The sequence below is a fragment of the Pristiophorus japonicus genome, chromosome 19 (assembly GCF_044704955.1).
Source record: "Pristiophorus japonicus isolate sPriJap1 chromosome 19, sPriJap1.hap1, whole genome shotgun sequence".
NCBI lineage: Eukaryota > Metazoa > Chordata > Chondrichthyes > Pristiophoridae > Pristiophorus > Pristiophorus japonicus.
In genome coordinates, this window is record NC_091995.1 from 17,087,345 (window position 1) to 17,112,623 (window position 25,279).

General features: G+C 50.6%; 1 protein-coding gene across 1 annotated transcript in view; it reads left to right on the forward strand.

Annotated features, from left to right (window-relative positions):
* Positions 1-654: 654 nt before the first annotated feature.
* The window catches only part of LOC139229759 (early estrogen-induced gene 1 protein-like), a 44,815-nt gene continuing 20,190 nt past the window's right edge, over positions 655-25,279 (forward strand). The window contains exons 1-6 of the mRNA XM_070861329.1: positions 655-1,085; positions 1,298-1,473; positions 20,102-20,222; positions 21,166-21,195; positions 23,312-23,428; positions 25,164-25,210. Of these exons, the coding sequence (XP_070717430.1) occupies positions 1,328-1,473; positions 20,102-20,222; positions 21,166-21,195; positions 23,312-23,428; positions 25,164-25,210 (461 nt within the window). The 5' untranslated portion in view covers positions 655-1,085; positions 1,298-1,327. The remainder of the gene's footprint in view (positions 1,086-1,297; positions 1,474-20,101; positions 20,223-21,165; positions 21,196-23,311; positions 23,429-25,163; positions 25,211-25,279) is intronic.

Below are 25,279 nucleotides of genomic sequence, written 5' to 3' on the forward strand. Positions count from 1 at the left end.
ATGATCAGATCAGCCATGATCTTATTAAATGGCGGAGCAGGCTCGAGGGGACAAATGGCCGACTCCTGCTCCTATTATGTTCTTATGAAGAAATCAAATAGACTAATGTAATGTTTGACATTATCTCAAGGGGGTGGGGTCATGCTTCAGTTGCACAGAGCCTTTCTTCAGACTCCATCTGGAGAGCTGCATTTAGTTCTGGATACTGCAAGAAGGATATATTGGCCTTAAGAACATATGTATACAAGAATCGAGATAGGGAGGGGCGAGGCCATGGAGGGGTTTGTAGGGGGGGACAGCACAGACTCACCAGAATGATACGAAGGCATAGAGGGTTAAATCATGAAGACGGGTTGCATAGACTTGGCTTTTATTCCCTCGAGTTTAGAAGGTTGAGAGGCGATCTGATCGAGGTGGTGGGGGGCATCATGACTGAACACTTCTTCCCACCTCCCCAACCACTCACCCTGGCAGCCATGTAATCTCCTGGGAGAGGCAAAACAAAGAAGGGGTGGGACCCCAAGGGAAGCGATACTCTGAAAATATTCCTCTCCGACCCCCATTCTCTGGAGATCGAGACCTCTTTAAAAGAGGGAACCGTCTTACAGTGGGGCAGCCCCACCTCCTTGCCCTGAACATTGCCTGCGCTGTTTGTTAATGGACGGCTGGACAGCTCACATGACTCAACACCTGGACAAGGCGAACCTGAATTTCGACAGCATCACCATCAGCGCCAGCCCACAAGGCAGTTTTCCAAGTGGCAGGAAACAAAAGGGTGCTAAGCTTGAAGGAGTCGCAAGGTGAGACTGCAGCGTTGTCAGTTTCTTTTGCTGCTTAAGTCAGCAGGTCGGAACTGGTGAATCAAGAACCACTTGGAGTGAAGAGAGAGAGAGAGAGAGAGAGACGGGCTGAGTCGCGAGTTTTCCTATTTGGGACATGTCCTTCCGCACAATTGGCGTCAGTTTCACTGCCTGATATTGCTCTTCACCGGAGAGAAACTTTGCCTTAAACATCCCCGGAAACTAAATGGACTCGATTTAAAATTGTCCCGTGAATATTTTCAGAGGCAAACGCCGCTCCACGAGGTAATAGTTCAATGGGTTTTCTTTTTCTAAATCTAGATTTTAATGGGACTCCAACGAGTAAATTAATCATTTCTTGAGTATTATCAAATCGTCTGGTATATTTCAAGTGCTTTATTTAAAACAAAACATGAAAGTTAGCTTTTCTGATATTTCGGGCTGGTATTTTCCTTTTTTGGGGGGTTTATGGTAAATTTTTGTTATTGTTGGGCCAGGTTCGTCCTCTTCGAAGTGCTGGTTTCTGGATGGCTTTCTTGGTGAAAAAGAAAAAGTTTAAGTTTCTGGTGAGCCTGACGGTGGTGAAGTTGTCCGCCGTGCCGTTCGTCAATGGCATCCTCTTCTGCAAGATTCGCCTTCTCCACGGGGCACCGTTCACACAGCTGACCTCACGGTGAGCAAAACTCCACCGCCCTGGTGCAATTTTGATCATGTCTCTCTTCCTCCTTTCCCCCCCTCTAACCACTCCGCCTCTCTCCCTCTCTCTCTCTTCCTCCCGTGTCTTTCCCAAACCCCTTCTCCAGCTGTCAGCCCCAGTGTCAAATTCATCGAACCGTACAGCGCAAGGAGACGGCTATTCGGCCCATCCTGCCTGTGCCAGCTCTCTTGAAAGAGCTATCCAAGTAGTCCCACTCGTGTTCTCTTTCCCCATACCCCTCCCCCATTCTCTCTGCAAATTTTTCTTTTACAAGTATTTATCCAATTCCCTTTTTGAAAACTGCTCTTCTCCTCCTCCTCCTCCTACCCCTCCCCCTGTCCTGGGCTAATATTTATCCTTCAATCAACATAACAAAAACAGATTATCTGGTCATTTATCACATTTACTGTTTGTGGGAGCTTGCTGTGCGCAAATTGGCTGCCGCATTTCTCAAGTGACCGCACTTCAAAAACGGCTTCATTGGCTGTGAAGTGCTTTGGGACATCTGGTGGTCGTGAAAGGCGCTATATAACTGCATGTCTTTTTTTTTTAAACGATTGAACCTGCTCCCACCGCCTGAATTCCAGATCATAACTTGCTGTGTTTTTAAAAAAAAAGTTATCTTCTCTCTCCCCCTTTTTTGCCAATTATCTTAAATAATTAAATGTTGATCAACAACTATTTTTGTTTTGCTCCTTTTAATTCCAAGGCATGATCGCAAGTTAGATATTTGTGAGAAAGGGCATCTGCCTCACTCATTTGGTGGGGTTCCACAGCCTTTCCCCCATCACGGCACTGGTCTTTGGAATGATTCCAAGGATTTTTGTCTGCTTCTGCTACCCTACTTGGAAGTTCATTTCACACGAATCCATATCGGGTTTGACAGATTTCCTTGTGCTTAAAAATGACATTGAGCTTTACAAAGCTTTGCTTCCCCCCCCACCCACGTAGAGTGCCACACTAGCCTCTGAGACAGAGGTCACGCTTTCAAGCCTCACTGTAGGTCTTGAGAACATCATAAGAACATAGCAGTTTGCCCTAGGGCTCCTCGAGCCTGCTCCGCCATTCAATAAGATCATGGCTGATCTGATCTTGGCTTCAATTCCACTTCTCTGTCTGCTCCCCTATAGTTCAAGAATCTGTCTATCTCTGCCTTGAATATATTCAATGACTCCGCTTTCACAGCTCTCTGGGGCAGAGAATTCCAAAGATTCACGACTCAGAAGAGGTTTCTCCTCATCTCTGTCTTAAATGGGAAACCCCTTATTCTGAAACTATACCCCCCTAGTTCTAGATTTACCCACAAGGGGAAACATCCTCTCTGCATCTACCCTGTCGAGCCCCCTCAGAATCTTATCCGTTGTAACTCGCAGCAAGTCCCGCTCACCCATCACCCCTGTTCTTGCTGACCCACATTGGTTTCCGGTTAAGCAACATCTCGATTTCAAAATTGTCATTCTTATTTTCACATTCCTCCATGGCCTCGCCCCCTCCCTATCTCTGTAATCTCCTCCAGCCCCACAAATCGTGTCCCCCGCCCAAGATGTCTGCACTCCTCTAATTCTACCCTCCTGACCATCCCTGATGATCGCTCAACCATTGGTGGCTGTGGCTGTGCCTTCTGTTGCTGAAGCCCCAAGCTCTGGAACTCTCTGCCTAAACCTCTCATTCCTCCTTCAAGACACTCGTTAAAACCAACCTCTTTGGGCAAGTCTTTTCCTACTTATGCGGCTCGGTGTCAAATTTTTATTGCTTAATACTCCTGTGAAGCGCCTTGGGACATTTCTCTGTTAAAGGCGCTATATAAATCCAAGTTATTGTTTCAATAAGATCCCCTCTCGTTCTTCTCCACTCCAATGAGTACAGGCTCAACCAATAATCTAGACTGATACACAGTGCAGCACTGAGGGAGTGAAGTGTTAACCCATGATCCCATCTGAATGAGCAAGAAAGAAACACTTGCATTTATATAGCACCTTTCACGACCACCCGATGTCCCAAATCGGATATGCGGCAGCCAATTTACGCACCGCAAGCTCCCACAAACTGCAATGTGATAATGACCAGATAATCTGTTTTTTAGTGATGTTGATTGAGGGATAAATGTTGGCCAGGACGTGGTGGTGGGGGGATAACTTCCCTGCTCCTCCTCGAAATCGTGCCATGGGATCTTTTACATCCACCTTAGCGAGCAAATGGGGCCTCGGTTCAATGTTTCATCCGATAGTTGGATGGTGGTTGAAGATCCCATGGCAAGCAACTCCACCAGACTGGTCATTTTATCTCATTTGCTCTTGCTGTGTGTAAATTGGCTGTGTTGATTGCCCACATAGCAACAGTGATGAGATTTCAAAAGATAATTTCATTTTTCTGGACACGAATGGTGCTGTATTTATGCAATTCAGTTTCTTTCTCTCATTTTTCTCTCCCTCATTCTTGGCCATGGCTAGAAACATAGAAACATAGAAACATAGAAAATAGGTGCAGGAGCAGGCCATTCAGCCCTTCCAGCCTGCACCGCCATTCAATGAGTTCATGGCTGAACATGAAACTTCAGTACCCCCTTCCTGCTTTCTCGCCATAACCCTTGATCCCCCGAGTAGTAAGGACTTCATCTAACTCCCTTTTGAATATATTTAGTGAATTGGCCTCAACTACTTTCTGTGGTAGAGAATTCCACAGGTTCACCACTCTCTGGGTGAAGAAGTTTCTCCTCATCTCGGTCCTAAATGGCTTACCCCTTATCCTCAGACTGTGACCCCTGGTTATGGACTTCCCCAACATTGGGAACATTCTTTCTGCATCTAACCTGTCTAAACCCGTCAGAATTTTAAACGTTTCTATGAGGTCCCCTCTCATTCTTCTGAACTCCAGTGAATACAAGCCCAATTGATCCAATCTTTCTTGATAGGTCAGTCCCGCCATCCCGGGAATCAGTCTGGTGAACCTTCGCTGCACTCCCTCAATAGCAAGAATGTCCTTCCTCAAGTTAGGAGACCAAAACTGTACACAATACTCCAGGTGTGGCCTCACCAAGGCCCTGTACAACTGTAGCAACACCTCCCTGCCCCTGTATTCAAATCCCCTCGCTATGAAGGCCAACATGCCATTTGCTTTCTTAACCGCCTGCTGTACCTGCATGCCAACCTTCAATGACTGATGTACCATGACACCCAGGTCTCGTTGCACCTTCCCTTTTCCTAATCTGTCACCATTCAGATAATAGTCTGTCTCTCTGTTTTTACCACCAAAGTGGATAACCTCACATTTATCCACATTATACTTCATCTGCCATGCATTTGCCCACTCACCTAACCTATCCAAGTCACTCTGCAGCCTAATAGCATCCTCCTCGCAGCTCACACTGCCACCCAACTTAGTATCATCCGCAAATTTGGAGATACTGCATTTAATCCCCTCGTCTAAATCATTAATGTACAATGTAAACAGCTGGGGCCCCAGCACAGAACCTTGCGGCACTCCACTAGTCACTGCCTGCCATTCTGAAAAGTACCCGTTTACTCCTACTCTTTGCTTCCTGTCTGACAACCAGTTCTCAATCCACGTCAGCACACTACCCCCAATCCCATGTGCTTTAACTTTGCACATTAATCTCTTGTGTGGGACCTTGTCGAAAGCCTTCTGAAAGTCCAAATATACCACATCAACTGGTTCTCCTTTGTCCACTTTACTGGAAACATCCTCAAAAAATTCCAGAAGATTTGTCAAGCATGATTTCCCTTTCACAAATCCATGCTGACTTGGACCTATCATGTCACCATTTTCCAGATGCACTGCTATGACATCCTTAATAATTGATTCCATCATTTTACCCACTACTGAGGTCAGGCTGACCGGTCTATAATTCCCTGTTTTCTCTCTCCCTCCTTTTTTAAAAAGTGGGGTTACATTGGCTACCCTCCACTCCATAGGAACTGATCCAGAGTCAATGGAATGTTGGAAAATGACTGTCAATGCATCCGCTATTTCCAAGGCCACCTCCTTAAGTACTCTAGGATGCAGGCCATCAGGCCCTGGGGATTTATCTGCCTTCAATCCCATCAATTTCCCCAACACAATTTCCCGACTAATAAAGATTTCCCTCAGTTCCTCTTCCTTACTAGACCCTCTGACCCCTTTTATATCCTCTCTTTTTTCCTCTCTTTCTCCACCCCCCCCCCCACCCCCCCCGCTCCCCAAATTAGTATCTTTCCCAATTGTTCTGTTGCAAGAGGTACCAAAGATCTTGTTTCCCCAGTGAACACAAGAACATAAGAAATAGGAGCAGGAGTCGGCCATATGGCCCCTTGAGCCTGCTCCGCCATTCAATAAGATCATGGCTGATCTTCTACCTCAACTCCATTTTCCCGCCCCATCCCCATATCCATTGATTCCCCAAGAGTCCAAAAATCTATCCCTCCCAGCCTTGAATGTACTCTGAGTTGAGCCTCCACAGCCCTCTGGGGCAGAGGATTCCAATGATTCACCACCCTCTGAGTGAAGACATTCCTCCTCCCTTCTCAGTCCTAAATGGCCGACCCCTTATCCTGAGACTATGACCCCTGGTTCTCGACTCTCCAGCCAGGTGAAACAACCTCTCGGCATCTACCCTGTCAATCCCGCTCAGTATCTTGTATGTTTCAATGAGATCACCTCTCATTCTTCTAAACTCCAGAGAGTATAGGCCCAATCTACTCTATCTATCTCTCCTCATAGGACAAGCCTCTCGACAGTGGAGGTGGATACTATTGGGACATCTCTAATCTGCGCTCCTCCAATTCTGGCCTCTTGCAGATCCCCAATTTTAATCACTCCACCATCGGTGGCCATGCCTTCAGCTGCCTAAGCCCTCAGCTCTGGAATTTCTTCCCTAAACCTCTCCACTTCTCTATCCCTCTCTCTTCCTTAAAGACACTCTCATTGAAGACCTACCTCTTTGACCAAGCTTTTGGGTCACCTGTGCTAATATTTCCTTGTGTGGCTCAATGTCAAATTTTTGTTTGATGATGTTCCTGTGAGGTGCCTGGGGATGTTTCACTACGTTGCAAAGTATTTACAGCACAGAAACTGGCCATTCGGCCCAACTGGTCCATGCTGGTGTTTATGCTTCACACGGGCCTCCTCCCACCCCTACATTATAGGCGCTATGTAAATGTCCGGGCCTCCATCCCACCGGCGACGTCCTGGCCTCCACCCAGCTGCTGACCCAACTCAACGGTGGAGTCTCTGTCGAACACATGGTGTGCACAGTGGCTGTGGCCACTCTGACCTATTTAACCTCTCCTCCTTCCACAAAGTGAACCTCTGACCATTCCAATGCCTGCCCTCGGCCAGACCTTGGTTTTCTCACCACCTCACCGAAGGGCGCTGCTCAGCACCGAGCTTACGGTTCGCATCCCGCCGTAGACAACTAGGCCCATATAAGCAGTGCCTGGTCTCCAGTCGTCTTGGACCCCCTTGCCACTGGACCAAGACCTTGCTCTGCGAAGCCTGTGTGCAATGGCTACCCCACGTTAAAAGAACTCTCGCACAGGCATCATCTTCACATGCAAATGCAAGTTGTTAATGGTTTGTGCTGGGGCAGCAGTTTGCACATTGCAGTTGCCCTCAGCGGACCTGGCCCAGTGAGGCGGTAAATCATTCGGGGTCCTTGTGATTAGTTGGGGTGTGCGGCGAACTGCTTGATGATGATAAAGTACGTGCGTGTATTGATATCGGCTGTGATCCTCCCGTGGCTGAATAGCCTGCTGCCAATCATCGCATGGACGGCACTTGGCGGAGGCGCTGGAGGGGCAGCCCGTGATGGTGGGGCTGCACCTCCCAAATGAATCCGCACTTTTCAGTGAAGAAGGGACAGTGACGGCAAGGGGAGAGAAGGTCAGCTTGCAAAGTCGCTCGTCTTGGGGCAATGCGCCGAGTGATAAGACGACTTGAAAATTGTGGGACGTTTAAATGTTAACACTCTGATGCAGCACCGAGAGCATGGTGAAAGCTACCTTCAGGTTTGTGTGACTTTTTGGCGAGTGGGACCAAATTGGACAGCTCTACCAAAGAGCCGGCACAAGCTCGAAGGGCCGAATGGCCTCCTTCTGTGCTGTGATTCTGGGTGGGGGGTTGGAGTGGGGGAATTTTGCCCAAGTAGGTCAGGCGATCAGATGCTACATTTGAGCACAATGCGGTGATGTGTTTCCTGTGTAACGCAGTGTGTGGTTCCAGTCATTGGGTTATCTTGATGTCCCCTGAGCCATCACTGAGCCTGGTGTTTGAAGGCTGCTATTGATGCATGCTCAGGGCCACAAATCAAAGAGACCCAAATGTATTCTGTTCTTTTTGTGTTGCTGACATTACAACAGTGACCACACTTCAAAAGTCCTTCATGGGCCGTAAAGCGCGTTGGGAGGTTCAGAGGTCGTGAAAGGCGCTGAATAAACGGACAGTTCTTGCTTTCCGTTTTCTCCCCTCCTCTTCTGACAATACTGACCCATTGCTGGGAGATATGTCGGGTATCCATTGTGAACTCAACAATGGTGAATATTGGCAGGATATTCGGCCATGTTGACTGCGCCTGATCGATTCTGTCTCGATGCAACAACTGCGTTAAGGCAATTTGTGACTTTTTATTGGCCCATTTCCCTCCCTCCCTATCATCGTGAAGGATGCTGGACCCAAGTGTAACACCCCTACCCTAGCTGAGGGCAGCTGATTCACCACACATCCAAGACTGGAGATGATAACCTAAGGCTTTGCTTGCCTGTGAGGCGGAGTCATTCACTAACTGGATCAATGCAATGAGTGGGCAGGGCCACTAACTCTGGCCCGTTTAAAGTAAACTACACCCCCCCCCCCTCCCCCACCACAGCCCCCCCCTCCCCCACCACAGCCCCCCCCCTCCCCCACCACAGCCCCCCCCCTCCCCCACCACAGCCCCCCCCCTCCCCCACCACAGCCCCCCCCTCCCCCACCACAGCACCCCCCTCCCCACCACACCCCCCCCCTCCCCCACCACAGCCCACCCCCCCCCTCCCCCACCGCAGCCCCCCCACCGCAGCCCCCCCTCCCCCCCACCGCAGCCCCCCCACCGCAGCCCCCCCTCCCCCCCACCGCAGCCCCCCCTCCCCCCCACCGCAGCCCCCCCTCCCCCCCACCGCAGCCCCCCCTCCCCCCCACCGCAGCCCCCCCTCCCCCCCACCGCAGCCCCCCCTCCCCCCCACCGCAGCCCCCCCTCCCCCCCACCGCAGCCCCCCCTCCCCCCCACCGCAGCCCCCCCTCCCCCCCACCGCAGCCCCCCCTCCCCCCCACCGCAGCCCCCCCTCCCCCCCACCGCAGCCCCCCCTCCCCCCCACCGCAGCCCCCCCTCCCCCCCACCGCAGCCCCCCCTCCCCCCCACCGCAGCCCCCCCTCCCCCCCACCGCAGCCCCCCCTCCCCCCCACCGCAGCCCCCCCTCCCCCCCACCGCAGCCCCCCCTCCCCCCCACCGCAGCCCCCCCTCCCCCCCACCGCAGCCCCCCCTCCCCCCCACCGCAGCCCCCCCTCTCCCCCCACCGCAGCCCCCCCTCTCCCCCCACCGCAGCCCCCCCTCTCCCCCCACCGCAGCCCCCCCTCTCCCCCCACCACAGCCCCACACAAACGCGCACACACCCACACACCTGGTTCCACTCCGTCTGAAGATTATTGACACGCTCGCTCTCAGTGTGCAGGCTTCAAACTTCATTGTGTCGCAGCCCATAATTTCTAAATGTTTACCTTGTCCGTGACCTCAACCACAAATGGCGTCGTCACAAGCAAATGACTTCAGATGAAGAGGAAGCTGGATGTGTTCAAACAAGATGTTGTGGAATGTCCCCATGGCAATCTGACAACAGGAGCTACTAGATCCATGGCCTTGAATTACCCAACAGTCACACACCCAGGGGTTCCCTGATGCTGTATATCCGTGTGTGTGTGTCTCTGGGACTGGGTGGTGCAGTGGGTCTCACACTGTCCTTTCCCCCTCTGGGACTGGGTGGTGCAGTGGGTCACACACTGTCCTTTCCCCCTCTGGGACTGGGTGGTGCAGTGGGTCACACACTGTCCTTTCCCCCTCTGGGACTGGGTGGTGCAGTGGGTCACACACTGTCCTTTCCCCCTCTGGGACTGGGTGGTGCAGTGGGTCACACACTGTCCTTTCCCCCTCTGGGACTGAATGGTGCAGTGGGTCACACACTGTCCTTTCCCCCTCAGTCACTCAGAGGTTATAAGGATGAGGTGAGGGTGTTACAGAATTGTACTGATGTAGAAGAGGGATTCAACTCTGTGTATCCAAACCGTGCTGTACCCATCAAATACTCCCAACGAAGGGACGGTGCCGAGAGGGATTCAACTCTGTGTATCAAATCCATGCTGTACTTGCGCTCGGATTGTTGATTCCGCCATTTCCAGCACTGATGTCCCTCACCCTGTCACGAACCGTGAGAGTGAAGTTTGAGTGATTAACTGCACTTTGTATTGTCCTGTAGCCTGTTTGGCTGGGTGACTCACCAGTTCAGCGTTGCAAGCGCCTATACATGTCCTCCTGTGGTAGTTGGTGTTCTAGGTCTGGAGACTTGTGCACCAATCACAGGTTGAGCTAGATATCTCTTCAATGTGACCATATCAACCAGGGCTTTCAATTGTTTGAAAAACCCTAGTCCTTAAATCTGTATTTCAATCAATAAAAGACCTAAACTGCTTGAAATTAGAGTTTTTGTTTTGGATGATGGAGAAAAGCTTATTCTAATTGCGATGTCTAGTTTGACTATCCATTCGACGGCCTCCTGAGATGTCGAGTGGAGAAGTGAGGTGTTTCCCGCAACAGCTTCTCGGTGGGCAGGTTGTCTTGAGTTGTAACATGGTCTGGGACTCGTGGCCACAGTCACACTTCAGGCCGCCCCGAGGAACAGGGGAGCAGAATAATGGTTACCACCCTCGCATCCTGCGGTGAGTTTAATGGGGCGATTAATGTTCCAATCCAGCAGGTTAGTTTAAAAATAACAGCCAGGTGGGTGGGGAGGTTTGACCCATCCACCTCCACGGAGGTGTGTGGGGGACCTGACCCATCCACCTCCATGGCACGAACCTGGTATTGCAGTACTTCCAGGAACGGTGCAGTGGCTCTAGGCCTTTTGGCTAAGAGCATTGGCGCAGAGTGATCCTTGGCATGTGCAAGGTGACCTCTGGCGTTTGTGATTTGACAAAGAATTGGAACGATTGGCTACGAATTTAAAAAAAAAAAAAAAAAATAACAGCCAGGTTGAGGGCCAGATGCTGTTTTTGGCAAATAGCAGAGCGGCGTAAATCAGCTGGCACGTTCTGGGGGTTTGCCACTCACGGTGTGTCGCTTCATACCCCGAACTCGCTGGTCGATTAGTGCATTAATAACGGCGTGCCGAGGGAACTTTCCCCTCGTTCCCTCCCTTTTTCCCCCTCTTCCACCTCCCTCCTTACTCCATTCCTTTCCCTCCCCACCCCCTCAACTCCCTCCCTTTCCCCTCTTCTCCAGCCCCTCGCCTCCCTCCCCGCCTGCTACGAATTTGAAGCAGCCGACAGTGTAAGAGTTAATACCTGCCTTTTTAAAAAAAAAAAGTATTTCCTTGTAACAATCCCACAGATGGTCTTGCTCGTGAGTGAGTTGTAGCAGAGCAGGAGTCGTCTGCAGGGCTGTCAATGCGCGTGACGTATGGAGTGTTGGGAGAGGCAGAGCAAGGGAGGACTGTACAAACAGTCATAATTTGTGGTGAGGAATTTGCACGATATGAAGGCGTTTCTCGCCTTCCTACTTGCTTGACCCAGTGAGAACATCCAACATCTGCCTGAGGAACAACAGCAGTGTCTTGTAACCTTTGGAGACTTGCATTGTGGCTGTTTTGATGTAAATTTGCAGATTCTGGGGATATTTAATCTTGATTAATAGTTTGAACAACCTCCATTTGTAAAGCACCTTTAACACACTAAAACACCCCGAGGCGTTTCAGGGAATGTAATCATGTGAAAATTGACACCGAGCCAAAGAAGGAGCTATTGGGACAGGTTACCAAAAATTAGGTCAAAGAGCTAGTTTTTAAGGAGCATTATAGAGGAGACAGAGAGGGTTAGGGGATTCCCGAGCTTAGGGCCCAGGCAGCTGAAGGCACAGCCACCAATGATGAAACAATTAAAATCCAGGTGCTCAAGAGGCCTGAATTGGAGCAGGGTTGTAAGGCTGGAGGAGATTATATAGAGGGCATTGCAGAGGGAGCTTTACTCTGTATCTAACCAATGCAATATCTGATACGTCCTTCTTGTACAGTATAAATGCACATGAGGCCCATGTTTGAGAGGTCAGTCTGTGACCTGTCCTTTATTCCATAGCACTCAAGTGATGGAAGTGGGTGGAGCTTCCCCTTTTATATCTGAAGGTCCAGGTTAGGAGTGTCTCCCACAAGTTACCACCTAGTGGTCATTGTTCTCAGTGTACAACTTAGGTCAGATTATAAGAACATAAGAATTAGGAACAGGAGTAGGCCATCTAGCCCTCGAGCCTGCTCCGCCATTCAACAAGATCATGGCTGATCTGGCCGTGGACTCAGCTCCACTTACCCGCCCGCTCCCCATAACCCTTAATTCCCTTATTAGTTAAAAATCTATCTATCTGTGACTTGAATACATTCAATGAGCTAGCCTCAACTGCTTCCTTGGGCAGAGAATTTCACAGATTCACAACCCTCTGGGAGAAGAAATTCCTTCTCAACTCGGTTTTAAATTGGCTCCCTGGTATTTTGAGGCTGTGCCCCCTAGTTCTCGTCTCCCCGACCAGTGGAAACAACCTCTTTGCCTCAATCTTGTCTATCTCTTTCATGATTTTAAATGTTTCTATAAGATCACCCCTCATCCTTCTGAACTCCAACGAGTAAAGACCCAGTCTACTCAATCTGTCATCATAAGGTAACCCCGTCATCTCTGGAATCAGCCTCGTGAATCGTCTCTGTACCCCCTCCAAAGCCAGTATATCCTTCCTTAAGTAAGGCGACCAAAACTGCACACAGTACTCCAGGTGCGGCCTCACCAATACTCTATACAGTTGCAGAAGGACCTCCCTGCTTTTGTACTCCATCCTTCTCGCAATGAAGGCCAACATTCCATTCGCCTTCCTGATTACCTGCTGCACCTGCAAACTAACTTTTTGAGTTTCATGCACAAGGACCCCCAGGTCCCTCTGCACTGCAGCATGTTGTAATTTCTCCCCATTCAAATAGTATTTCCTTTTACTGGTTTTTTTTTTTTCCCAAGGTGAATGACCTCACACTTTCCGACATTGTATTCCATCTGCCAAACCTGAGCCCATTCGCTTAACCTATCTAAATCTCTTTGCAGCCTCTCTGTGTCCTCTACACAACCCGCTTTCCCACTAATCTTTGTGTCATCTGCAAATTTTGTTATACTACACTCTGTCCCCTCTTCCAGGTCATCTATGTATATTGTAAACAGTTGTGGTCCCAGCACCGATCCCTGTGGCACACCACTAACCACTGATTTCCAACCCGAAAAGGACCCATTTATCCCGACTCTCTGCTTTCTGTTAGCCAGCCAATTCTCTATCCATGCTAATACATTTCCACTGACCCCGCGTACCTTTATCTTCTGCAGTAACCTTTTGTGTGGCATCTTATCGAATGCCTTTTGAAAATCTAAATACACTACATCCATCGGTACACCTCTATCCACCATGCTCATTATATCCTCAAAGAATTCCAGTAAGTTAGTTAAACATGATTTCCCCTTCATGAATCCATGCTGCGTTTGCTTGATTGCACTATTCCTATCTAGATGTCCCGCTATTTCTTCCTTAATGATAGCTCCAAGCATTTTCCCCACTACAGATGTTAAACTAACCAGCTTATAGTTACCTGCCTTTTGTCTGCCCCTTTTTTTAAACAGAGGCGTTACATTAGCTGCTTTCCAATCCGCTAGTACCTCCCCAGAGTCCAGAGAATTTTGGTAGATTATAACGAATGCATCTGCAATAACTTCCACCATCTCTTTTTTAATACTCTGGGATGCATTTCATCAGGACCAGGGGACTTGTCTACCTTGAGTCCCATTAGCCTGTCCAGCACTACCCCCCTAGTGATAGTGATTGTCTCCAGGTCCTCCCTTCCCACGTTCCTGTGACCAGCAATTTCTGGCATGGTTTCTGTGTCTTCCACTGTGAAGACCGAAGCAAAATAATTGTTTAAGGTCTCAGCCATTTCCACATTTCCCATTATTAAATCCACTTTCTCATCTTCTAAGGGACCAACATTTACTTTAGTCACTCTTTTCCGTTTTATATATCTGTAAAAGCTTTTACTATCCATTTTTATGTTTTGTGCAAGTTTACCTTCGCAATCTATCTTTTTTTTTATTGCTTTCTTAGTCATTCTTTGCTGTCGTTTAAAATTTTCCCAATCTTCTATTTTCCCACTAACTTTGGCCACCTTATATGCATTGGTTTTTAATTTGATACTCTCCTTAATTTCCCTGGTTATCTCCCTTTTACTGCCCTTCTTTTTCATTGGAATATATTTTTGTTGAACACTATGAAAGAGCTCCTTTAAAAGTACTCCAATGTTCCTCAATTGTGCCACCGTTTAGTCTGTGTTTCCAGTCTACTTTAGCCAACTCTGTCCTCATCCCACTGTAGTCCCCTTTGTTTAAGCATAGTATGCTCGTTTGAGACACTACTTCCTCACCCTCAATCTGTATTACAAATTCAACCATACTGTGATCACTCATTCCGAGAGGATCTTTTACTACTAGGAGATGGTTTATTATTCCTGTCTCATTACAGAGGACCAGATCTAAGATAGCTTGCTCCCTTGTAGGTTCTGTAACATACTGTTCTAAGAAACAATCCCGTATGCATTCTATGAATTCCTCCTCCAGGCTACCCCGTGTGATTTGATTTGACCAATCGATATGTTGGTTAAAATCCCCCATGATTACTGCCATTCCTTTTTCACATGCCTCCATTATTTCCTTGATTATTGCCCGCCCCACCGTGAATTTATTATTTGGGGGCCTATAAACTATGCCCACCAGTGACTTTTTTCCCTTACTATCTCTAATCTCCACCCACAATGATTCAACATTTTGTTAATTAGAGCCAATATCGTCTCTCACAACTGCCCTGATATCATCCTTTATTAACAGAGCTACCCCACCTCCTTTCCCTTCTTGTCTATCTTTCCGAATCGTCAGATACCCCTGTATGTTTAATTCCCAGTCTTGGCCACCCTGCAACCACGTTTCTGTAATGGCCACCAAATCATACTCATTTGTAATGATTTGTGCCGCCAACTCATTTACTTTATTTCAAATGCTGTGTGCGTTTAGGTAGTGTTTTAATACTAGTTTTTAATCCATTATACATGGGTTACAATGCTGGTTGAATACATGACATCACCTTTCCCCCCCCCCCCCCCCCCTCAAAGTCTTATTGGCATCACAGGTTGAGTCTCTCTGGTGGTTTACGCTCTCTTGTAGAGCACCTGAGTTGGGGCTCCGGTTGTTGGGCGCTGGCTTGAGTGTCTGCTGTTTGTGGTGCCTCAGGCCTGTCCGGACTGCCCACAGTGACTGGGCTCTCCTCCCTTTGGTTCCTGTGTTCGGTCACCTGTGGAGGAGTGAACTCTATATCGTGTTCTTCCTCTGCTGCTTCTATGGGGTTGCTGAACCTCCTTTTTGTTTGATCCACATGTTTGCGGCAGATTTGTCCATTGGTAACTTTAACTACCAGAATCCTATTTCCCTCTTTGGCAACCACAGTGCCTGCAAGCCATTTGGGCCCTGCAGCGTAGTTGAGGACAAAAACAGGGTCATTTACATCAATACATTGCGCCCTCGCATTCCTGTCATGGTAGTGATATTGTGACTGGCGCCTGCTCGCGACAATATCTTTCATGGTGGGGCGTATAAGGGATAACCGAGTTTTGAGCCTCCTTTTCATTCGCAACTCTGCGGGTGGAACCCCTGTGAGCGAGTGTGGTCGGGATCTATAGGCCAACAGGAGGCGTGATAAGCGGCACTGTAGGGAACCCCCTTGGATTCTGAGCATCCCCTGTTTGATTATCTGCACTGCTCGTTCTGCCTGGCCGTTTGAGGCCGGCTTGAATGGTGCCGTTCTGACATGGTTAATTCCATTGCCTGCCATGAAGTCCTGAAATTCAGTGCTTGTGAAGCACGGGCCATTGTCGCTGACCAAGACGTCTGGTAGACCGTGGGCGGCGAACATTGCCCGTAGACTTTCTACCGTGGCAGAGGATGTGCTTGAATTTAAAATGTCACACTCGATCCATTTGGAGTAGGCATCTACTACAACCAAAAACATTTTTCCCATGAAAGGGCCTGCGTAGTCCACATGGATGCGTGACCAAGGCTTGGCGGGCCATGGCCAGGGGCTAAGGAGGGCTTCCCTGGGCGCATTGCCCAGCTGGGCACACGTGTTGCACCTGCGAACACACAGTTCCAGATCTGCGTCTATCCCTGGCCACCAAACGTGTGACCTGGCAATGGCCTTCATCGTGACAATGCCCGGGTGCTCATTGTGGAGTTCTTTGATGAACACCTCTCTGCCCATCTGGGGCATGACTACGAGGTTTCCCCACAGTGGGCAATTGGCCTGAATCGAGAGTTCATCCCTGCGCCTGTGAAATGGTTTAAATTCCTCAGGGCATGCCCTGTACGTGGCTGCCCAGTCCCCATTCAGGACACATTTCTTGACTAGAGACAATAGCGGGTCTCTATTTGTCCAGACTTTAATCTGACTAGCTGTCACGGGTGAGCCTTCGCTTCCGAAAGCTTCAACAGCCATGACCATCTCAGCAGCAAGCTCGGTAGCCCTTTCAGTCGTGGCTAGTGGGAGCCTGCTGAGTGCATCGGCGCACTTTTCGGTGCCCGGTCTGTGCCGAATTGTGTAGTCATAGGCGGCTAACGTGAGCGCCCATCTCTGTATGCGGGCCGATGCATTTGCATTTATGGCCTTGTTGTCGGCCAAAAGGGACGTTAGGGGTTTGTAATCTGTCTCCAGCTCAAATTTCTTGCCAAACAGGTACTGGTGCATTTTGTTTACCGCATATACACATGTGAGCGCCTCCTTTTCTACTATCCCTGGGACAGACTTCTGGAGGCATAAGCTACCGGCTATAACTGACCCTTGGCATTGACATGCTGCAACACACACCCGACACCATAGGACGACGCATCGCACGTTAACACAAGTTTCTTACATGGGTCATATAGCGTTAACAGATTGTTGGAACATAACAAATTGCGTGCTCTATTAAAAGCCCTTTCCTGGCTGTCCCTGATACAATTCCTGATACGTCCTTACTATACAGTATAAATGCACACGAGGCCCAAGCTTGAGAGGAGGTCAGTCTGTGACCTGTCCTGTATTCCATAGCACTCAAGTGATGGAAGTGGGTGGAGCTTTCCCTTTTTATATCTGAAGGTCCAGTTTAGGAGTGTCTCTCACAAGTTCACCACCTAGTGGTCATTGTTCTCACAGTGTACAACTTGGGTCAGATTATACATGGGTTACAATGCTGGTTGAATACATGACAATACCCACCCTGGGAGTGTTTGATGGGACAGTGTAGAGGGAGCCTTGCTCTGCATCTAACCCCATGCTGTACCTGCCCTGGGAGTGTTTGATGGGACAGTGTCGAAGGAGCTTTACTCTGTATTTTGCCTGTTCTGAACTTGCCCTGGGAGTATTTGATGGGACTATTGCTCGATTACATTTTTTCTGGGATGTTTTGTCTCCACCCCCTAGATCTGACTGGAATGAAGCTGAGGATGTGAGCATAGAGGGTGACCAGACCAACTGCCACTGTAGCTGGCCACCGAGCATGCCATGGTCCTCCCAACTCTTGCTGCCGACCTTCGACCTCCTTATTGGGCCTGTCCCTCCCCCTTCCCTCGCTTGATGGGCCGGAGCTTTTGAGGTGAAACATCACCCGTCTCTGTCCATGCCTTTGTTACCTCCACACTTGACTATTCGAACACATTCTTGGCCGGCCTGCCACATGAGACCCTTTCTAAACTAGAGTTGATCCAAACCTTGGCTGCCCGTGTTCTAACTCGCACCAAGTCCTGCTCGCCCATCACCCCCTGTGCTCACCGACCTACATTGGCTTTCGGTTAAGCAACGCTTCAATTTCAAAATTCCCATCCCTATTTTCAAATCCCTCCATGGCCTCGCCCCTCCCTATCTCTGTAATCTCCAGCCCCATAACCCCTCCTCCCCCCCCCCCCCCCCCGAGATGTCTGCACTCCTCTACTTCTGCCCTCCTGAGCACCGCTGACTTATAATCGCTGAACCATTGGTGGCCGTGCCTTCTGTTACCTCGGCCAGAAGCTCTGGAACTCCCTGCCTAAAGCTCGTTACCTCTCCACCTCTCCTTCCTCCTCCAAGACGCCCCTTAAAACATACCTCATTGACCAAGCTCCTGCGCTAATTTCTACTTGTGCGGCTCGGTGTCAAACTTTTATCGCATAATACTCCTGTGACGCGCCTTGGGACGTTTCACTATGTTAAAGGCGCTATATAAATATAAATTGTTGGTGTTGAAACCTCCCTGCAAGACGTGATTCGTCTTGGAGTCTTGGAAGGCGGTGGGGTGGGGTGGGGTGGGGGGTGGTGGATTTGTCCCCCTCCCCCCACCATTTAACATTCCCATCCCAGACTTCTCACCAAGTGCTTGTAAACCAAAAGGATGAATTCCGTCACTTGACAATGGCGCCGGGAGCTGGCGGCTAAATATGTTCCAAATTCCTTTCTTGCCAGCCAAACATTCTTGGTGCCTCTCTTTTTTTTAATTGCATATAATTTAAGCAGCGAGCATCTATTAACAGTAGGATTACGGTGCAACCTGGGATTCTGGTAGGTGATGCAGATTTGACGCGTGGAGCTGGCCATGTGACACCTGAATCATTGTCACGAGATACTGGCAGCCGGTTGGAATGTAACTTCATGCCCGCTGCCACCCCCTCAAAGTTCTGTTCATCGATTCATACAGCACAGAAGGAGGCCATTCGGCCCATCGAGTCTGCGCCAGTAGAGTAATCCAGTTAGTCCCACTCTCTGCTCGCTCCCCATATCCCTGCAATTCTTTTCTCCTTCAAGTGTTTATCCATTCCCTTTTGAAAGTTATTATTGCATCTACCTCTACCACACCATCAGGCAATGCATTCCAAATCCTAGCCACTCGCTGCGTGTTTTTAAAAAAAAAAAAAGGTTTTCCCTCGTGTCGCCTCTGGTTCTTTTGCTAATCATCTTTAAATCTGTGTCCTTTGCTCCTCGACCCTTCCCCCACTGAGTGAAAGTCTCCCTTTTTATCTGTTGAGAGCTCCACCGTGGACATGGGTTTAGACCTGGGACCCCCAAGATAAATTTCTGAGCGAAACGAGAAGGTCTCTCTCTCTCTCTCTCTCTCTCTCGCCCGGTTTGGTACTGAGGCAAACTGGGCAGATTGGAAAAGGGAGTGTCTAAACTTTCCCTCTGAAGTCGCTGGGACGGGGGAGATCAAAAGGTGGCTCCTTGTCATTGGATATTCTTCCTCTTCCATCACCCACAACCCTCCGCTCCTGGTGCCCTCCAGCGGTACGAAGTATAATAGAGCTCCCCCAAGTGGACTACTGCTCCACCTGGTGGACTACTGATTTACTGCAACTACTGACGTAACTAATAAAGGGTCACCTAGCAAGGTCACATGATGACCGGTTTCTGTGGTAAGCGCCATCTTGCAGAGTGTGTGCTGTGTTAGTGATGTCATTCGAGTATATCACACGAAGGTCACCGTTCGTGCTCCGAATCCTACCCTGCCTGAGAAGAGTTAGCAAAGTAAAGATTGGCGATCAGACCTGGAATCTTTATCGGTCTGTGGGTGATGTGTTTGGAAACCGAGCGATTCTGGGGGGGGCTTTTAATTGAGAGATTTTCATAAATGGCTGGAATGCATCCAGCAAGTGATGTGGCTGCGTGCTTTCTCGTACATTGACATGTTGTAATGAAGGTGCCCCTTTAACTGCTGGCATTGGGCCTGTCTTAGTGGGTGAATCAGCCACCCAGTGACTGAAAGGTGCTATGTGCTTTGATCTGCCCTCCTGTGAGCCTGAAGGGAGATGAACTCATCCTGTCTTACTCATTAAATTATTCTCTGTCCCTGTGTGTGTGTGTGTCTCTCTCTCTGTCCCTGTGTGTGTGTGTGTCTCTCTCTCTCTCTCTCTCTCTCTGTCCCTGTGTGTGTCTCTCTCTCTCTCTCTCTCTCTCTCTCTCTCTGTCCCTGTGTCTCTCTCTCTCTCTCTCTCTCTCTGTCCCTGTGTGTCTCTCTCTCTCTCTCTCCCTGTGTGTCTCTCTGTCTCTCTGTCTCTCTGTCCCTGTGTGTCTGTCTGTCTGTCTCTCTCTGTCTGTCTCTCTGTCCTTGTGTGTCTGTCTGTCTCTCTCTCTCTCTCTCTCTCACTCTCTGTCTGTCTCTCTGTCCCTGTGTGTGTGTGTCTCTCTCTCTCTCTCTCTCTCTTCTCTCCGAAGTATACTGTTTCTAATTTGTTTATTTTCCCCCGCCATCCCCAGGGAGGAGGTGCAGGAGAACTGCGTTCACTGGCGGAAGGAGTCGCGCTTCATGTGCAAGATGAGCGCCAGCTCAGTCACGGGGGTGCTGGACTCCAGCATCTGCCGAGTGTCCGTCCGCAAGGTTTGGAAGCTCTCTTCAATCTCTCTCTTGGCAGATTGTGATCGATTCAGTGTCTCAGCCCCTCTCCCAAAATTACTTCACCTGCTGCCCCTCTGCTTCACTAATCTCTCATCCCTCTGTTTGTCTGTGCTTTTCATCTCCCTTTCATTTCCCTCCGACGTGTCCTCCTCTCTTCTCTTCTCCCCCTGGCCCCTGTAAAGTGCTCTCCAATGTTGTTCTAGACAGCTTGTTGTTGTTCAGTGGATAGCTCTCTCTCGCCTCAGAGTCAGAAGGTCGTGGGTTCAAGTCCCCATTCCAGAGACTTGAGCACATAAGTCTAGGCTGACACTCCAGTGCCGTGCTGAGGGAGTGCTGCACTGTCGGAGGTGCCGTCTTTCGGATGAGATGTTAAACAAGGCCCCGTCAGCGCTTTCGGGTAGATATAAAATATTCCATGGCACTATTTCGAAGAAGAGCAGCGATGTTATCCCCAGTGTTCTGGGCCAATATTTATCCCTCGATCAACATCACTTTTTAAAAAATATTTAAAAAACAGATTATCTGGTGATTGTCACATTGCTATTTGTGGGAGCTTGCTGTGTGAAAATTGGCTGCTGTGTTTCCCACATTACAACAGTGACTGCACTCCAAAAGCACTTCATTTGCTGTAAAGCGCTTTGGGACATCCTGAGTGCTTGTGAAAGGTGCTATATAAATGCAAGTCTCTCATGCCTTGTGTGTAAACACAGTCAGGAACATTGCTGATCAAATCCATGATGAGATTGCTGAAATCTGTGATGACCAACCATTGGGGTCAGATAATAAAAGCCTTGCACTGTGACCTCTCTACGGGGGGAATTCGTATGGTTTGCTAAGCTAGAATGGCCAGCCTTTGATCCCACTGGCCTGACGTGCGGAGCTGGTGAGAATGAGCACTGATTGTTGTCGTCTGGTTTCTCCACAGGAGCTGAAGGGTGGGAAATCATTCCTGAAGGTAAGAGGGATTCTCCATCATTGTCTCAACTGCTGATGTGTTGTGGGGTCCTGGGCAGTCTCACCACGACCTCAGTTGGCTGGGGCGCTCCCTGATCTCACAGGGTTCACTATGGCACTGAGGGGGGGAGGGTTGGGTTGGGTTGGCACTGGAGGAGGGGAGGGTTGGCGATGGAGGGGAGAGTGACGAGGCCAAATTATACCAAGTGGGGAAACTGGGAAGGAGTTGGTGGTCGTGCTTTTGGGGTGGGGTGGCATGTGATTTCCCTCATTAACTGAGGAGAATTGGGGAGGGAGAGCGCCGGTTTGAATCTGGGAAGGGTGGAGGAGAAGGAGGATGAGTTGATTGGGGACGGCGGCAGAGGGAACGGTGTGGGGGGGGTGGGGTGAGGGAGGGTGTTGGTTTGAATGGGGGCAGGTGTTGGATGAAGAGCTCTGGCATGAACTGTGATTGGAAGAGGAGAAGAGAGTGCCTATCAAAGGGTGGGGGAGTTGGAGAGGGGTACAGTGTCTCTGTAAAGTGAGATGGCATGGAGTATATTGGGTTAATGTTTGGAGAATAAATAATCTGGTTGGAAATCCAAATACCACTTTGTCTTTACTTTGTGTTCGATTTAAAAAAAAAAAAAAAAAAAAATCGAACACTGAAGTATAAAAACACTCCTATGAATGAGGGCGTCCCTTTTAATGTCAAAATTCTACTTTCTGCTCTTGCCTCCCCCCCACCCCATCACCCCGCCCTAGAATCGCACCAGCAATATAGTGTTTCCATCCTTTTTAATTAGCCCTTCAGGCTTTCATGTACTTGGGTGTTTTTTTGTTGCTTTTAAGACAAGTAAAGGATTGTTGCGGATAATGCTACAGCTTAAATCCAAAGCCACCACATATCAGGCGTATAATCAGCGCCTTTCCTGCGGTGTACATTTCTGGAGGTGGTCTGTGTCAGCTTTTACTTGTTCATGTATCAGACTGCCTGGCACTCGTACACTGTTATCCCAGTCTTGTAGCACCGGCTTGTTCTTGTTGCTTTGGCAACATTCCTCTGTAATTAGAGTTCCTCCCATTCACACACACCACTCTCTGTTCAGTCACTGACTTTGAGGTGATCATCTTTTTTTAGGAGCAGGACATGGCCATTCAGCCCCTCGAGCCTGCTCCGCCATTCAATAAAATCATGACTGATCTGATCAGGGACTCGGCTCTACTTCCCTGCCCGCTCCCCATAACCCGTCACCTCCTTATCGTTCAAAAATCTGTCTATCTCCACCACCTTTTTAAATATATTCAATGACCTAGCCTCCACACCTCTCTGGGGCAGAGAATTCCACAGATTTTCAACCCTCAGAAGAAATTCCTCCTCATCTCAGTTCTAAATGGGTGGCCCCTTATTCTTAAACTATGTCCCCTAGTTCTAGATTCCCCTATAAGTGGAAATATCCTCTCGGCATCTACCTTGTCGAGCCCCCTCAGTACCTTGTATGTTTCAATAAGATCACCTCATTCTTCTGAACTGCAATGAGTATAGGCTCAACCTATTTTCATGTCAATCCCGGATCTCTGGAATCAACCTAGTGCACCTTCTCTGAACAGCCTCCAATGCAAGAATAATTTCTCCTTGAATAAGGAGACCAATACTGTACACAGTACTCCAGGTGTGGCCTCACCAACACCCTGTACAGTTGTAGCAGGACTTCCCTGCTTTTATACTCTATCCCCCTTGCACTAAAGGCCAACATTCCATTTGCCTTCCTGATTACTTGCTGAACCTGCATACTCACTTTTTGTGTTTCATGCACAAGGACCCCCAGGTCCCTCTGTACTGCAGCATTTTGTTATATCTCTCCATTTAAATAATTTGCTTTTTTATTTTTCCTGCCAAAGTGGATAACCTCACATTTTCCCACATTATACTCCATCTGCCAAATCTTTGCCCACTCACTCAGCCGGTCTATATCCCTTTGCAGATCGTGTGTGTGTGTCCTCCACCAACCCCATCCTGTTGGTTTGCCATCAGTAACGGGGCGGGTGTCTCTGACAGCCCTGCCCAGCCCCTGTCCCCCGCGCTGCTCTGCCGTTGCTTGTTGCTGACCCGTGTTCATTCGTGCTTGTCCCCGCAGCTGGGCTTCGTTGACCTGAACCTGGCGGAGTTTGCCGGTGCCGGTTCCACCACTCGGTGCTGCCTCCTGGAGGGATACGACACCAAGCACACGCGGCAGGACAACTCCATCCTGAAGGTACGCGGTCGGTGGGGGTGGGCAGTGTGAAGGGGGAGCCGCGACTCCCCCACATCGCCTAGTCTATCGTGAGCTTTGTCACGCCTTGTCAGCTGTGGCTCAGTGGGTAGGCACTCTTGTCTCGCAGTCAAAAGGTCTTGGGATCAAGTCCCACTCCCGAGACTTGAGCACATAGATCTAGGCTAACACTCCAGTGCTGAGGGAGTGCCGCACTGTCGGAGGGGCAGTGCCGAGGGGGCGCCGCACTGTTGAAGGGGCAGTGCCGCACTGTCGGAGGGGCAGTGCCGAGGGGGCGCCGCACTGTCGGAGGGGCAGTGCCGAGGGGGCGCCGCACTGTCGGAGGGGCAGTGCCCAGGGGGCGCCGCACTGTCGGAGGGGCAGTGCCGAGGGGACGCCGCACTGTCGGAGGGGCAGTGCCGAGGGGGCGCCGCACTGTCGGAGGGGCAGTGCCGAGGGGGCGCCGCACTGTCGGAGGGGCAGTGCCCAGGGGGCGCCGCACTGTCGGAGGGGCAGTGCCGAGGGGGGGGCCGCACTGTCGGAGAGGCAGTGCCCAGGGGGGGGCCGCACTGTCGGAGGGGCAGTGCCGAGGGGGCGCTGCACTGTCGGAGGGGCAGTGCCGAGGGGGCGCCGCACTGTCGGAGGGGCAGTGCCGAGGGGGGGGGCCACACTGTCGGAGGGGCAGTGCCGAGGGGGGGGGCCACACTGTCGGAGAGGCAGTGCCCAGGGGGGGCCGCACTGTCTGAGGGGCAGTGCCGAGGAGGCGCCGCACTGTCGGAGAGGCAGTGCCCAGGGGGGGCCGCACTGTCGGAGAGGCAGTGCCCAGGGGGGGCCGCACTGTCGGAGAGGCAGTGCCCAGGGGGGGCCACACTGTCGGAGAGGCAGTGTCGAGAGGGGGCCGCACTGTCGGAGGGGCAGTGCCGAGGGGACGCCACATGTCGGAGGGGCAGTGCCGAGAGGGGGGCCGCACTGTCGGAGGGGCAGTGCCGAGAGGGGGCCGCACTGTCGGAGGGGCAGTGCCGAGGGGACGCCACATGTGGGAGAGGCAGTGCCGAGGGGGCGCCGCACTGTCGGAGGGGCAGTGCCGAGGGGCGGTGCCGAGGGGGGCGCCGCACTGTCGGAGGGGCAGTGCCGAGGGGGGCGCCGCACTGTCGGAGGGGCAGTGCCGAGAGGGGGCCGCACTGTCGGAGGGGCAGTGCCGAGGGGGGCGCCGCACTGTCGGAGGGGCGGTGCCGAGGGGGGCGCCGCACTGTCGGAGGGGCGGTGCCGAGAGGGGGCCGCACTGTCGGAGGGGCAGTGTCGAAGGAGTGCCGAGGGAGCGCCACACTGTCTTTCGGGTGAGCCGTTCAACCGATGCCCCTGCTGGAATGACCCTGGTTCCTTGGAGCAGTCCTGAGTTGCTTCTTACTGGAGATCACCTGAAGCATCGCCAAGTCAGCCTTGCAGTAAGGCCTTGAGGGTGCAGAAGGCAGAAACCATGCCTGGGGCCCGTGATGACGGGCAGAGCAGGCTCCAGCTGTATTGGAGGTCCGCTGTGTTTATGACATCACTTAACCCCTTCAGTTAACGTTTCTCTGAGCGCTCAACATTGTGAAGCGCAGAAAGCCCTGTGTTTCTCCCCTGCCCCTTGGGGAGTTATTATCTCGGCTGGCAGACCTGATCTCCCCTGGACCTGTGCACTGATGGTTCTCTCCCTTCTCCCTCTCTCTCTCTCTCGCTCTCTCTCTCTCACACACAGGTGTCCATCAGTATGCAGCTGCTGTCAGGAGATCCCTGCTTCAAGACGTGAGTAGACGCCGCGAGCAAATCCGGTGTTTTTTTCTTTTTTCTCTTTGCTTCTCTCTCCGAGGTGGT